Source organism: Hippopotamus amphibius, chromosome 3, assembly GCF_030028045.1.
Source record: "Hippopotamus amphibius kiboko isolate mHipAmp2 chromosome 3, mHipAmp2.hap2, whole genome shotgun sequence".
Classification (NCBI taxonomy): domain Eukaryota; kingdom Metazoa; phylum Chordata; class Mammalia; order Artiodactyla; family Hippopotamidae; genus Hippopotamus; species Hippopotamus amphibius.
Window position 1 is genome coordinate 17,533,209 of NC_080188.1, and position 14,424 is coordinate 17,547,632.

General features: G+C 45.8%; 1 protein-coding gene across 2 annotated transcripts in view; it reads right to left on the minus strand.

Moving 5' to 3' along the window:
* Nucleotides 1-12,631, minus strand: part of RELL1 (RELT like 1) — a 63,035-nt gene extending 50,404 nt beyond the window's left edge. For both annotated transcript variants that reach the window (XM_057728268.1, XM_057728267.1), the window contains exon 1: nucleotides 12,403-12,631. In XM_057728268.1, the coding sequence (XP_057584251.1) occupies nucleotides 12,403-12,490 (88 nt within the window). In that variant the 5' untranslated portion in view covers nucleotides 12,491-12,631. The remainder of the gene's footprint in view (nucleotides 1-12,402) is intronic.
* Nucleotides 12,632-14,424: the final 1,793 nt, after the last annotated feature.

Sequence of the window (14,424 nt, forward strand, 5' to 3'; positions counted from 1 at the left end):
GGCACTAAGAAAACAGACTTGCCAGAAGTGATAGAGAGATAGAGCCCTGAGTCAAGCAGGACTTTTATAAATCAAGTCAATGTTGATTTGCATGTTTTATTTAAAGACACTGCCCTAAACAACGATGGCCAGCACTGCCCTCCTGACCTGGGCTCACCTAGAGAGAGAAGAAAACGAGAACTTGACCAACATTCGTGCAAAAGCTGGAAATGCACAAAACTCCTCTAAAAATAAATGCTGAGTAATGAAGAATTCAGGAGTCAAGATGATTTGTACGATTTCTGAGGATTTACTCTAACTTAAGACATACACAATTAGCTAGCTTTTACCATTCAGCAACACTTTTTGGCCTTCACACCACTGAGATTATACACTGCACTGACTTCATGATTCTAATTGCCCAGCAAACTTGGAAAACTTGTTTCTATCTATATATTATATGCATTATATTAGACCCATACACTATATAGGTCATATTTGTATTACTTACAAAGGACTACATTATTCATTTGATTCTCCAAACAACTTTGAGATGCATAAAGAACAGGTATATTCATTCTTTCTCCCTCTCCTTCCCTCCCCCTCTCCCTGCCCACCCCCAAGCTTTCCCCTTTCTCCAGATTAGGAAACAGAACAGCAATCTCCGTGGCCTTGCTGAAAGTATCAAGGCCGTATCTGGTACTCAGGTCTTATTCAGCATCTGGGGCTCTCTCATCACACTGCAACGCCTGAGGGCCCTTCTGGTCCCCTATCCTCCGCTGAACTCTATCCTCAGCCCCTGACTGTCTGCACAATCAAGCACCTAGTTTCAGGAGCCTCACAGCCTAACCCCAACCTCCCCTCTGCAGTCTCACCAGATCTGAACTGACCTCTCCTGACCTACCTCCACACCTCTGCACAAACTGTTCCTTTAGCTGGGCTGCCATCCCCAGACTCCCCTTTAAGGTCTACTTAAAATGTCAAGCTTTAGGCTCTCAAGGCTTTTCCATCCCTCCTATCAGAAGGAAAATCTCTCTCCTCTGTGATCCCACAGGGCACTTTGTCCGTAGGTCTCCAATGATATCAAATACATCCTCCCTTATTCTATAATGATTTGTATTCATCGCTCATTTCCTCCCCCTTCTCCATCACAAGTGAGTGGGGAACAGAAATCAAGTTTGTTGTTCATTTTGCATACCTACACAACACCTAACAGTATCTCAAAGAAGGCCCTCATTTTTAAATGAATTGCATGCTGTTTGTATGGAATATCTACATGTTTTACCTGCAAAGACTATTAAGACACTGACTTGGTAATCATGCATGGGAAACGAGTTGTACCTTCAAAACCCAACTTGCTTGGCTCTATCATCTGGCTTTAAGCAACAGCCCACGCCTCTTTTTTTTTTTTTTTTTCCTATGGGTGGTTGTTTTGTATTTTGCTTTGATAGAGGAGGAGGAGGTTGGAAAGAATTGAGGAAGCCACGGAAGCATTCAGGCCATACAAGTATATAGCACAAACACGCAAAGAAAAATGAAGGAATGCCCGTTCATTAGCCATCTGCCACCTCACCAATGCCAGGAAATTCCGGGCTGCCGTTTCTTATAATGTGAATAATTCACATGATTGTGTTCGAGACTTCCAGCTATGAAGAGCTGTTGGAATATTTGAAAATTAGCGTTCCCCAGAGTTATATTGTGAGACAGAAAACCCAGTGAATTCTTCCAACTTCCACCCGTTTCAGAAATCTCAGAGAACCACATTATGTTCGTATATGCATGGGGGAGGAAGGATTGGCATGTTACTGATATTGAAAAGAATTTGTTGTTTGTTTGTTTGTGACCCTTACCTATCACGTGACCATTTTATGTACAGGTTCTTTATAAATCTCCCACCACTCGGCTAAACTTATCTGGCCACTTAAGAAGGGTAATGGCATAATTGTCTAATCTGTGTCTTTTCAGGAAACTGAAATCGATTTTTAAAAATATCTCCCTCACATCAAAATTTTATAAAAATCATTTTGAAATCTAATGACATGTAAATTGAATTAGTCCCTTCAAATATTTACTCTAAAAGTAAATAGACAATTCCTGAAGAATTCCTTGGATAATCGCCTACTTTCCACTAAGGACAAAATCTACTTTCAATTAATAAGCTGCTTTAGTTTTCTCTTTAAGTAGATGGACCTACAATGAAGAAGTGAAAAAAACAGTAATAATAAATAAATATAAGACCTTTCTTCACCCGTAGTGCTGAGCACGGAGTACATGCAGTTTCATGTAACAACAAAGAATGTTTGAGAACAATGAACACGTATATAGGTTTGACTTCCCCTCATCTAGGACTTGAACAAGACATTCCACTTCTCCTGTCTCATCTTGGTTATTCTTCTGTACATCTGCTTCCTTACCTCTACAAAACAGAGAATACAGCAACCTGCTCCTCATAGAGTTTGCAAGAAAAAATTTGATCAAGCAACCAAATATTTGAGTGTGTCTTATATGCCCTGCTGTCTAGTTAAGATAAAACACAGTGGAAACAACTGCCTACAATTCTGTGTTAAATAACATAGAATAGATGCAACATGTATTCAGTGGACTCAAGGTGTGTATTCACAGGAGATGAAACCATTGAGAATACCTAAGAAAGGTTTCCTGGAAGTATCATCCTCGACCTCAGCTTCAAGGATGGGCAGGAAAACAGGATGACTAGCCCATGAAGAGGCGAGGGATTTCCAGGTTAAGATACTTAGACAGCATCATCCGGGAAGGAGTTAGAAATGCAAATTTTCCATTCCATTTCCAGACCTATAGACACTGGAGAGAGCTCTCTCTGTGTTGTGACCAGCGTTCTAGTTAATTTTGATGTGTGCTCAAGTTTAAGGACCCATGCTATGGCTTTGCTTGCTCTCACCTCCTCTGTTCCACGACCACCTGTCCTCCTCTCCTGGCTAATGCTGACACTTTCACTAGCGTAAGTTCAAACTTCATTTCCTCCAGAAAGTCTTGCTCAACCTGTACTCAACTCTCGTCCCACCCCCAGCCCCAAGTCAGGTACTCTGGCCCTGTGCCATACTTTCCTTATCGAGGTAGTAATGACACTTTATCATTATTGCTTGTTTAATCCTCCTCCCTAATAACCTGTACTGGCTCCATAAAGGCATGGACTGTGTCTATTTTGTTCGCATCACTTCATCCTAGTGCCTTGCATTCCAGTAAGGCACTTGGCTCATATTTGCTGAATGAATAAATAGCTTAAAGAATTAAACTGTGAAACAAAGGTATAAAGGAAAGGTATAAAGTATTATAAAATTGGGAATGATATATATATACACACATACACACACACACACACACACACATATATATATATATAAAACTAACAGATGCATTTAAAGTACTAGTTGAAGGAACTTCCCCGGTGCACAGTGGTTAAGAATCAGCCTGCCAATGCAGGGTACATGGGTTCCATCCCTGGGCCAAGAAGATCCCACATGCCACAGAGCAACTAAGCCACAACTACTGAGCCTGTGCTCTACAGCCCAAGAGCCATAACTATTGAGCCCACGTGCCTAGAGCCCATGCTCTGCAACAAGAGAAGCCACCACAATGAGAAGCCCGTGCACCACAATGAAGAGCAGCCCCCACTCGCCACAACTAGAGAAAGCCCACGTGCAGCAATGAAGACCCAATGCAGCCAATTAATTAATTAATTAATTTTAAAAAAATAAAATAAAGTACTGGTTGGAGAAACACAACTGAATTCAGTTTGTCTTTGGAAAGAACTTCAAGAATGGATTTGGGTTTTGAAAACCTCTGCACTGAAAATTTGTCAGACACATTTCAAGTGTGTCAATGTCCCACTATATTCACCTGATAAGACAATACTTGCTTACTTTTTTATTGTCATTCCTTTTTTCTCCATGATCAGAGTCTCCACCTCAGGCTTTTGGAGCAATACAGCCCATAGAAGCTGGCAGACAAAGAAGCCTCTTTTTAGTTCTGGAGGGGAGGGGGAGAGGAGACTTACAGCTGAGATTTGTGGATGATTTTGGAAAGCGTAAGTCTTTGCTTTACTATAAACAAAAAACCTCCGGCTGAGTCAGAACACCTGGATTCCAGCTCTGGCTTCTTTCCTTCCTTCCTTCATTCATTCAATTGTTTTTAAGCGTCTGCTCTGTTCCAGGAACACGGGTCCTGTGTTCCGGGTCCTGTGCTTAGATCTGAGCCTTGAACAGTGACCAAGACACACACACGGGCCCTCCCTCACTGAACCTAACGTTCTGCTCCTCGACTGCGGCTACGGCCCTTCCTGATTCCCAGCGGCTCCTGAACCTGAAGCTTCCCCATCTGCAAAGGGAGGGCTTCATTATAAGATGACCACGGAGTCCCCTCTGACGCTAACATTACATGACTAAGAAAAACACAATTACTCTCAGAAGTCAGTTAGCCACAGTCATTCTTCTCAGGGCCTGCTCACCCCATATCCAGAGAGCTGAGAAACCAGACCCTGGAGTGTGAGGACCAAGTACAAGTGTAGACCTTGCCAGAAGCGGCAAAGTGGGGTCCACTGTAGTGGAGAGACAGCTTTAACACAATGGGAAGCGTCCTAGACAGAGTAAATAACCCCCTTAAGACCTGGCTAGGCCAACTCAGTATCCTCCTCTGCTAAACAAGCTTTGAGGAGATCGTCAGCGCTAATGCTACAGGGTTCTACCTCCTCATTCCAGCATGTGTTTCCCCCACACCACCAAGCAACGAACTCAATTCCTACACTACCTGGAAAAAGCGTCCGATCCCACAAGTTAAGGGCTCAGACCCACAAGACTCCCCACCCCCAGGGCCCCCACCTGTCAGATGCCAATTCCAAGTCCAAGTTGTCACCTGTATTTCTGACCAACTGGCTATAGACTGAAGGTTCCAAGGACCCCCTCCTTGAGTTCGATTAATTTGCTAGAGTGGCTCACAGAACTCAGGGCAATATTTTACTTACTAGATCATTAGTTTATTATAAAAGGACATCACTCAGGAACAGACAGATGGGAGAGATGCACAGGGCCAGGGATGGGGAAAGGGGTGGGGTTTCCATGCCCTCTGGGTCCACTACTCTCCACACTGCTCTACACGGTCACCAACCCAGAAAGAAGCTAACAAGTCTTGTGATTCAAATTTTTAAGGCGATCTGTCTGCGGCCCTCCCCCTGCCCCTGCCCCTTCCCAGAGGTGGCTGGGTGAGGCTGAAAGCTTCAGCCCTCTACTTCCACCCTCCTTCAGGTGACCAGCCCCATGCTGAGGCTATCCAGGGGCACCACCCTAAGTCACCTCATCAGCATACGCTCCATGGGGGCTCCGTACGGAAAAAGACGCTCCTGTCATTTAGGAAATTCCAAGGGTTTGAGGAACTTTGTGTCAGGAACCAAGGGCAGAGACTAAATATATTTCTTATTATACATATATATATCACATATTATATATTGTTATTTATACTATATGTACTTCTAATTATATTCTCCTTCAACACAACATGCACCGGTGAACAATGAGAAGATGAACAATGACCAGTTCCACCCTGGAGAATCAAACAGGATGCCAATAGGATGATTACGCCAGTCCTAGCGGAAAACTGTCAAAACTTTGTGACTATAGCTACAGATCCATAGGCCAGAAAAAACCAGTTGGTGGATCTTTCCAAATTCTTCCAAAAGAAACTGCCACATTCTACCCTTATAAGGATTAATGGTTTCTTTCCTTTTTTCTTCCTCTCCTTCCTTGCCTAATTTTGGTAGCTAATGGCTGAGCCCCACATATTCCCCCCGCACCCCGAGAGAGCTCCCTGTCAGGCTCACTGTCCCTACTCCTCCCCTGGGACCTTGGCTCTGCCCAACTTGCCTCCTCAGCCTCCCACCCACGATGCCCCAGACTTCGCAGCCCGGGCTCGGGAGCAAGATGAGTCAGGGGACACCTCAGGCAATGGCAGAGGACCTGAAAGGAGAATTCTGGAGCAGCCAGCAACTTTGTCCCATCTGATCGCTGTGATAGGTAGTATCTGGTTGAGGTCAAAGCAATAACCATATACTTTTTTAGCATTTACTGCTTGCCAAACACTGCGCCAGGCACTCTTCTGTTTTTAGCTCACGTAATCGTCACCACCACGCCAATGAGGCGACCCTGCAGGCACTTTCTTAATGGCTAGAATGCAGTTCTACACAGGGGTGTGCAAACAAAACAGGGGGAGGGGAGAGTCAGGAAGAGCTAACAGCTATTTGGGGTCTGGGATAGACAAGAAGGCAGGAACTCTGGGGTACTGCCAAGGGGGGACAGAAAAACTCTGAGTTCAAGAAGCTGGCACAGGGATGCTCAAGGTGAGATGACTGGGCACAGGAACACAGTTTGCCTGGGGTGTCCACCACCCTCCACCATCCCTCCCTCCCCAAAAGGTCCCTTGGGCAGATTCCCTTTCTTTTCTCCCTTACAAAGAAAGCTGTGTGGATAACTGGCAGAGGAAACAGAGTTTCCACTACAACGGGCCCCCACCCCTAAACCCACCTAGAATAGGGAAACCTCAGCGTTGCCAACATGTCCTTCCTTTATTAAATTCCACGCTAAAGTGCCAAAGCAGTGCTTCTTTTCACAAGGTGGCACTCATTTGAGGGGTTCTTCTCCACAGGGTGTTTTACTATTTTGAGCAGTTGTACATTTGGCTGCCCACAAACGACAACAGATGAGTCACAACAGATGAATGGATAAAGACGATGTGGCACATATATACAATGGAATATTACTCAGTCATAAAAAGGAACGAAATTGAGTTATTTGTCGTGGGGTGGATGGACCTAGAGACTGTCATACAGAGCGAAGTAAGCCAGAAAGAGAAAAACAAATACCGTACGTGAACTCATATATACGGAATCTAAAATGATGGTACTGATGAACCTAGTGACAGGGCAAGAATAAAGATGCAGATGTAGAGAACGGACGTGAGGATACAGGGTGGGGGTGGGGGGTGGAGAAGGGGAAGCTGAGACGAAGTGAGAGAGTCGCGTAGACATAGATACACTACCAAGTGTAAAATACATAGCTAGTGGGAAGCTGCTGCATAACACAGGGAGATCAACTCATTGATGGGTGATGCCTTAGAGGGACAGGATAGGGAGGGTGGGAGGAAGTCGCAGGAGGGAGGGGATACAGGGATACATGTATAAATACAGCTGATTCACTGTGGTGTACCTCAAAAACTGGCACAACAGTGTAAAGCAATTACATTCCAATAAAGAGCTTAAAAAAAAATGACAAACTTAAAAAAAAAAAAAAAAAAGAACAGATGAGTCATGGAAGAGGAAATGCAGGGCCATAATCCCTTATCTGAAAACCTGGAGGTCAGATATGCCTGGAAATTCAGACTTTATAATTCTAGAAAGGTAACACAATGCCTTTAGCACACATTACGTAACACTCAGAAATCAAACTCATTAATATTACTGCAGCCAAAACTTAGCAATAAGTGAGATAAGTATACACTATAGAATCCCACATTGGTTCAGGGTAGGTTTTACCCACCAACAAAGCAGGCAAAAAGCCTCAAAAATCTTTTGGTTTTCAGAGATTTTCAGATTTCAGAATCATCTGGAAAGGATTACAGGCATGTGCCAATGGCTCAAATATTATACTAGAAGAAAACAGGCAACCTACTAGTAATCAAAGACATACACATTTAAACAATCAAGGTACTAATTTTTGCCTTACGTGTTAGCAAATATGTTTTTTCAGAGAAAATGCCAACGGTGTGAAAAGCGAGTCCTTTGACCTGTGAGGACGTAAACTGGAACAACCTTCAGGTCACTAAGATGGGTGTCACCAATGGCCTCAAACATGAAGACTTTTGACCTAACACTGCCTTTACAGGGACCCATTTCTATGGAAGTCATCGATACCCAGACAAAGCTTTACACATAGTTGTTCACTGAAATAATGAGTTTTAAAATTCCTTTAAAAATAGTTAGCAAAAAAAATCTACAGTGGAAGCACAGTGAGGTAAAATACAGAGACTCCATGTAATGGAATATTATGCCCCCACTTTTTGAGTGTGTAGGGAAATGGAGACACCTTTAAGTACAACATTAGGTGAAAAATGCAGGGTGAAAAAGTATATTGCATTATGATGCTCTTCAAGTAGAAAATACATACGAAGAAGACCAGGATGAAATAGGCCGACAATGACAAATGCCTTGGCCTCGTGAGATCAAGGGTGATTCTCTCCCCTTCTCCCCAAACTTTAAATCTTTTGGGAAATTATTCAGAAATACCAAGAGCACTGTATTTTAGCTGAGGAGAAATAGGAAAAAAAGGTTTGGCTACTTAACTTCCAGTCAATGGCAGCAAACTCATGGATCTGAGGTGTCACTCTGGACTTTATATATTTACAATGAAACTATGATTACAAAACCATCACTACTTCCAGAATGAAAACATGTGTGGTCTACATTTATTACACAGTTTGGTTGACATTATAAGTCTAGTCTAATGGGTACTTTGGGTAAGAAATACAGGAAAAAAGATACACAGGATAAAAGATATATGCCACTTTGCCAATTGCCAAGACCTTTCAGAGACAGCAGCTCATTTGCTCCTTACTAGCAGAGAGTAAGCAGAAAAAGATAGGGGTTGACACACACCCATTTTACAGGCAAGAAAATAGAGGCAAAGAAACCCACACTCCAGAAAGTGACAGGCACACTTCAAGTCCAGGGTTCTGACTTAGAGCTTGCTGCTCTTTCCACTCTATCATGCCACTGCCCTATTAATGATTCTTTATAAATATCTTAGAATAAAAAGAAACTCCTCATTCTAAAGAAAAACAAAATGATCTGGTAACAACAGGCCTCAGAACTGAACAGATGTGAGTCAAGCTCAAAATCCAACTTACAGGGCTTCCTAGGTGGCGCAGTGGTTGAGAATCTGCCTGTCAATGCAGGAAACACGGGTTTGATCCCTGCTCCAGGAAGATCCCGCATGGCACAGAGCAACTAAGCCTGTGAACCACAACTATTGAGCTCATGTGCCGCAACTATGGAGCTCATGTGCCGCAACTACACGCCTAGAGCCTGTGCTCCACAACAAGAGAAGCCACGGCAATGAGGAGCCAGCAATGAAGAGTCCGCGCACCACAATGAAGAGGAGCCCCCGCTCACAGCAACTAAAGAAAGCCCGCACACAGCAACGAACACCCAACACAGCCAATAAATAAATAAATTTATTTTTTTTAAAAATTCAACTTACACACTTAAGTGACTTTTTCAAGTTAACTTCTCAGGATTCCATTTCCTCATCATACATGGAGGAATAAAACTATTTAGCTGACAGGATGTTGTAAGAATTAAACGATCTGAGTACTTAGACCAGAGCCTGCCACAAAACAGGTATAATAAACACTGCATTCCTTCCTCCAAAAAAAGTATAGTGCCCTCAATGTACTAGCTAAATATCGCAATTTTAGCCAGACTCACTCTTCTCCCCCCTTCCAGCAGCCCACCAAATCTTTAGAATTATGCAAGTAACTGCCCTAAAATTCTCAGAAACCAGACAATTTAACTCATTTTTTGTAGGGTTTAAAATAACTTCTTTTTTGTCCCAATATGTAACTAAACTTCAACATCAGAGACCAACAATTCTTTAAAAAGTAACAACGAAACCTTTTTTCTCTACCACCTGGGGCTTTGGTCTCTCTCTCATTCAAATGCAACCACTGAAACTTCTGAACAGTTTGTTTAATTTATTGGGGGGGGGGGCGGGGAGAAAGGGAAGGACAGGCACGCCTGGAATTTTGCATTTTCTCTTTAAATGAAATTGGGGCACGAAAGCCCAAGCTCTAAGGGGTGCTTTCTCAAAACACTCTGTCCACTGACTAAGATTAATGTACAGACACAGCTAGGCAGCTACCTGGCCAAAGAAGAACCCAGAATTTAATAAAGCTTATCGTTAGCATCTAAATGAGGAGTCAGGAGGCTGGATGGAAGCCCACACAGCCCCAGGAGAGAGCACCTCTCATTCACCAGCCCCAGGTCCTTTTCAGCCCACTCCTTACTCAAAGGCCATGTCCACTGTCTGCAGAGAACCTAAGCCCTAAGTAACCAGAGAACTTAAAGACATAAGTAAGCCAAGATGTGGAAAACCATCCCTTCTGGCTGCTGGTGGTATACGGTTTCGAATGCTTGCTACTAAGACAGAAGCTTAATGAGATTCTTCTACGAGGCAGGAAGTGAAAGAGACATTGCCACTACCCACTTTGAACTTACCTGTCCTTCTTTTCTCTGCTTCCCAACTTCTGATAACTGCATGCTTACAATATTATGATGTCCTAAACTTCCTATCTCAGAATCTCAACAAGACGCTGAAGGTGATTTCTGTTCTATTTTCTCCCTGGGAAGCAGTGCGGTATAGTGGAAAGAGAATGAACTTTGGGATCAAGCAGGCTGGGTTATCAAAGATAAAGATACTTATAGACACACATACACACACACACACACACACACCCGCTCCTAGAGATTCTGCTTCTCGGACTGAATGCTGACTGATACACCAGCTGTGTGATGTTGGGCCAACTGTTTAATCTCTCTGGGCCTCAGGTGCCTCACTGGAAATAAGAACTTCATAGAATTGAGAAATAAGTACAAAAATGAATGTAAAGTGCCCAACTCAAAGCTTGACACATAGCAGGCACTCAACATTACTCCCCATCTCCCTACTTCCCTAAAACAGTCCCTACAAACTTTAACATCGTCTTAGATTCCACAGGGACCAGATGCTGGCTGGTCAGGGCATCTTTTCTTCATAAAACAGGTCTCAAGTCACACTGGCACATTTGTACCCTGTACCCTTTCCTTTTTAGATACCTCATTCTTCTAAAGTGTTATACTGTGTAATTAAGAGCTTTCGTCATCCTACTCCAATCCTGAAAGCTGTGTGTCGCTCAAAGATGCATCGAAACACAAACTCACGCTACAGATGGATATCTCCTGCTGTGACTGATTGTACGCATCTTGTGCTGAATTTTTAACAATTTCCCTGCCAAGTCAAGCTCTTCAAATTCCGGAGCAACTGACTCTAGCCCTCTACGTACTGTCTACAACTGGGGTCCAATTTGAACCTGATGATGCACCTATCTGTCTCAGCAATGAAATGCAGGGTGAGAGCCAAAATCTCCCATCCAATAATACATGTCACTAGCGGCCGTTTCCTCAGGGTGGATGGCTGAAGGAAATACGGATCTGCTAATCAAGACTCCGGAGACATATTATCCATCCTGTTCCCTTCCTAACATATCCTGGTTTCTGTGAAAAAGAGAAGGCCAGCGTGATAAGCTAGTTTAAAAGCTGTAAGCAAGTGGATTCTTCTCAGGAGTGAAGAGCAGTATATGTGTTTTTATGGAGGAGATAGTCATGGCTGGAAGGCTTCCAGTTACTTGCTTATTATTTGGACTGAAGAGACGCTGCTCAAGCTTGGAAGAGTTTGCTGACGTAAGATTCCAGGCTGTAGTAACCCCAAATGGCCAAGAAGGCATACGTTTATCATTTTTTTTAAACTACTGCTGTACGGTGGCAATTAAGAGGGGGCCCGGTAGTAAGGAATCCCTGGTGTCTACAGTTATAAAAACAAGAGTGTGAGACAGGACTTCTGTAAAAGTTACACCTCCTCTTTGATTTCAGTTAAAAACTCCTGCTCCAAGGTCATCATTGCATTTTATCATCTCTGCTGGTGGCTTCCTGCTCTGACCACAGAAGGTTCCTTTTGTGGTGACAGGAATCGACTCAAAGAAGAAAAAGGAGGTAAGTTTACAAACGCGCCTTCCCTTTTTCCAAGCCTGATTTACCCAGGATATGTGGGAGGAAATCGGAAATCCCCAACCTGTTACAAGAATCCACCAACCACTAAAATAAATGAAAACCTGGAAAGAAAAGAAATTGGAACTCCTCAAGGTTTAAAAAAAAAAGGTGGGGGGGAGGAAGGCGGCGACAGCGCACCCGGTCCCCGGTGTCACGATCTTTCGCGCGCGGGCCTTTGAGGACAAGGGCAGGAAAGGGGTCCGCAGGGCTCCGAGGAGCTCGGCCCGGGCGGAAGCGCTCCCGAGGAAGGCGAGAGCCGGCCGGGCCCCCACACACCGGACCGCGCAGAGGTGGGGGCGGGGGGTAACAGGTCCCCGGAGGAGCCGCGGGGAGGAGGGAAGGCGGGAGCCGGGCAGGCGGGAAGGGAGGAGCGGGAGCCATCGCCACGCGCCGCGCGCGGCCCCGGCCACTCCCGAACAGCCAGATGTTCAGCGCGGGGACCCCACGGCGGTGCCAGGACCAGCGCAGCTCGAGGCGCAGCGGGGCTGCCGTCCCGATCCCTCGCCTCCTCCTGCGCGCCCCGCCTGCGAGAAGGCACTCACCCGGGGCCACGAGCGGCGAACTCACGGCGCCTCCCACGAAGACGGCAGCGGCGAGGACGGCGGACTCCGGGAGACCCCGCGGAGCCATCTCAGCGCGCCCTTCTCCCCCGGGGCCCCGCGTCCCGGGCTCCAGCACCAAGCGCAGCTCTGGAGCCCGCAGGCGGACAGACTAGAAGGGCTCAGCCCCCGCGCGCCGCTCAGTCCCGCCCCGCCCGGGACCCTCCCCTCGGGCCCCACCCACTCACGCTCGGCCCCGCCTCTCCCCGCCCCCTCCCGGGCTCCGCCTGCACCGGCAGGAGACGCATCCAGTGACCCCGCCCCCGGACACGCCCTCCACAGCCTGGTCCAGCCTCTCCCCTTCGCCCCAGCTTCCTTTCCAAGTCCTTCCGCGGCTCCTGCCGCCCGGCTGAGGCCATGGCCCCGCCCCATGCTCCGCCCACCTGGCTGCCCCGCCCGCCCCGGCCAGTTTCCACCGCCCCCCCACGCCCTGTCCGCGCGCGCGCTCCCTTTCCCAGACCCGCTGGACCGCAGCCGCCCTGATAGCGCAGAAGCCCGGGGTCGGGGCAGGGTCGCCGGGGCTTGTTCTCCCGGGCGCTGGGATCAGGCGGGCGTGGAAAGAGGAAAAAGAGAGAACAGGTCAGGAAGGTCTGGATGGGTGGACATGGCCAGCATTGGAATGGGCGCGATCTTTTTTCTCTGTTGGCATCTCTATTCAGCTGGCATTCCCCTCGGCGACTGGTCCGGGGAGGGGTGCTGCGCGGGATATCAGGTTCCAGTGTTTGAAAATGAGAAAAGCCAAATCGTTTAAATTCCTCTCTCCACTTCCATTTAAGCTGCGCCTATTGGGGAAAATGTCTCTACATACCTCCAGGAACAAATTTCCTTTTTTAAAAAAATCCTGTGCCCACATTGCACCTTGCAGATACTTCTACAAAGTGACTCTTCAAGTGCCTGGTCACTTATCTCCTTGTATCATCACGCCAGCTCTGTGAGGTAAGTAGTATCCTTATTTCACAGGCTAGGGAGTAAACCCACAGTGGCCGGGTCACCGTGATAAGTCTGCATTGTGTTTGCTCGCTGCTGTGCGCTCCCCGCCTAGCTCAAGGACAGCACACACTAAGTAAGAAGTCAGAAGTGGGTTCTGAAGTTGAATCAGCAGCAGCAGCAGCGAATGGACTCAAGAGTCTTTCTCTGAGTAGTTCCCTCTTTACTGCCCTTTAGAGACTCCTCCTGAAACAAGGTGGTCAGGCCTTGAACAAAATGTTCAGGAACACCAGCAAGAGGAAGGAGTGGGCACTGGAGGTTTTCACGGCACAAGGCGCTTCCTTGGTCTGTCAGCCTCAGATATTCAAAGGAGGACTCTACACCGTCTACTAGACTCTTACAAATACTTGCACTGATGTGGGAGTTCCCAGTGACTGAAGCTCAGGCCACTACAGATGGCTGGAGCTGAAGGATGGAGCATCTGCCCTTTGAAGCCAAAGGAGGGCACTGCTTGTCCTTTGCACAGTTGTCCGCACACCCTGCAGTCTGGCAGGTGAAGCAGTTTTATACCAATACAGATACCAAGTGGCTGCAGGGGAAAGAGGTCCATGTGGGTTTCTAACTAAAAAAACAAAACAAAACAAACAAAAACAAAAAGGACTCCTGGGCCTGGAAATTAAACACACACATATAAAACCAACTCTGGTTTTGAAATTTAGAATATAGCCAAATAATTGGCCCAACATATCAATTCAGAATATAAAATAGCATTTTAAAAATGAATAGTATTTTACTCTTTTCTTACGGATGAAATTACTATTACAAACACAGGACCATTTTTAACAACACATTTGAAATGGATGTCTGTTTGTGGCTCTCCAGAAATAAAAGTACAATCCAGTAATTAAAGCTAGAGGAAACCTTAGTAATTACCTGCCAAGCCACTTATTTTACAGACTACCAGGTAGTTAAGTAACTTGCCTGCTGTCTCATTGTTGGTGTGAGCCAGGGTTGCAACTGAGGCTCTAAAATTTCCCT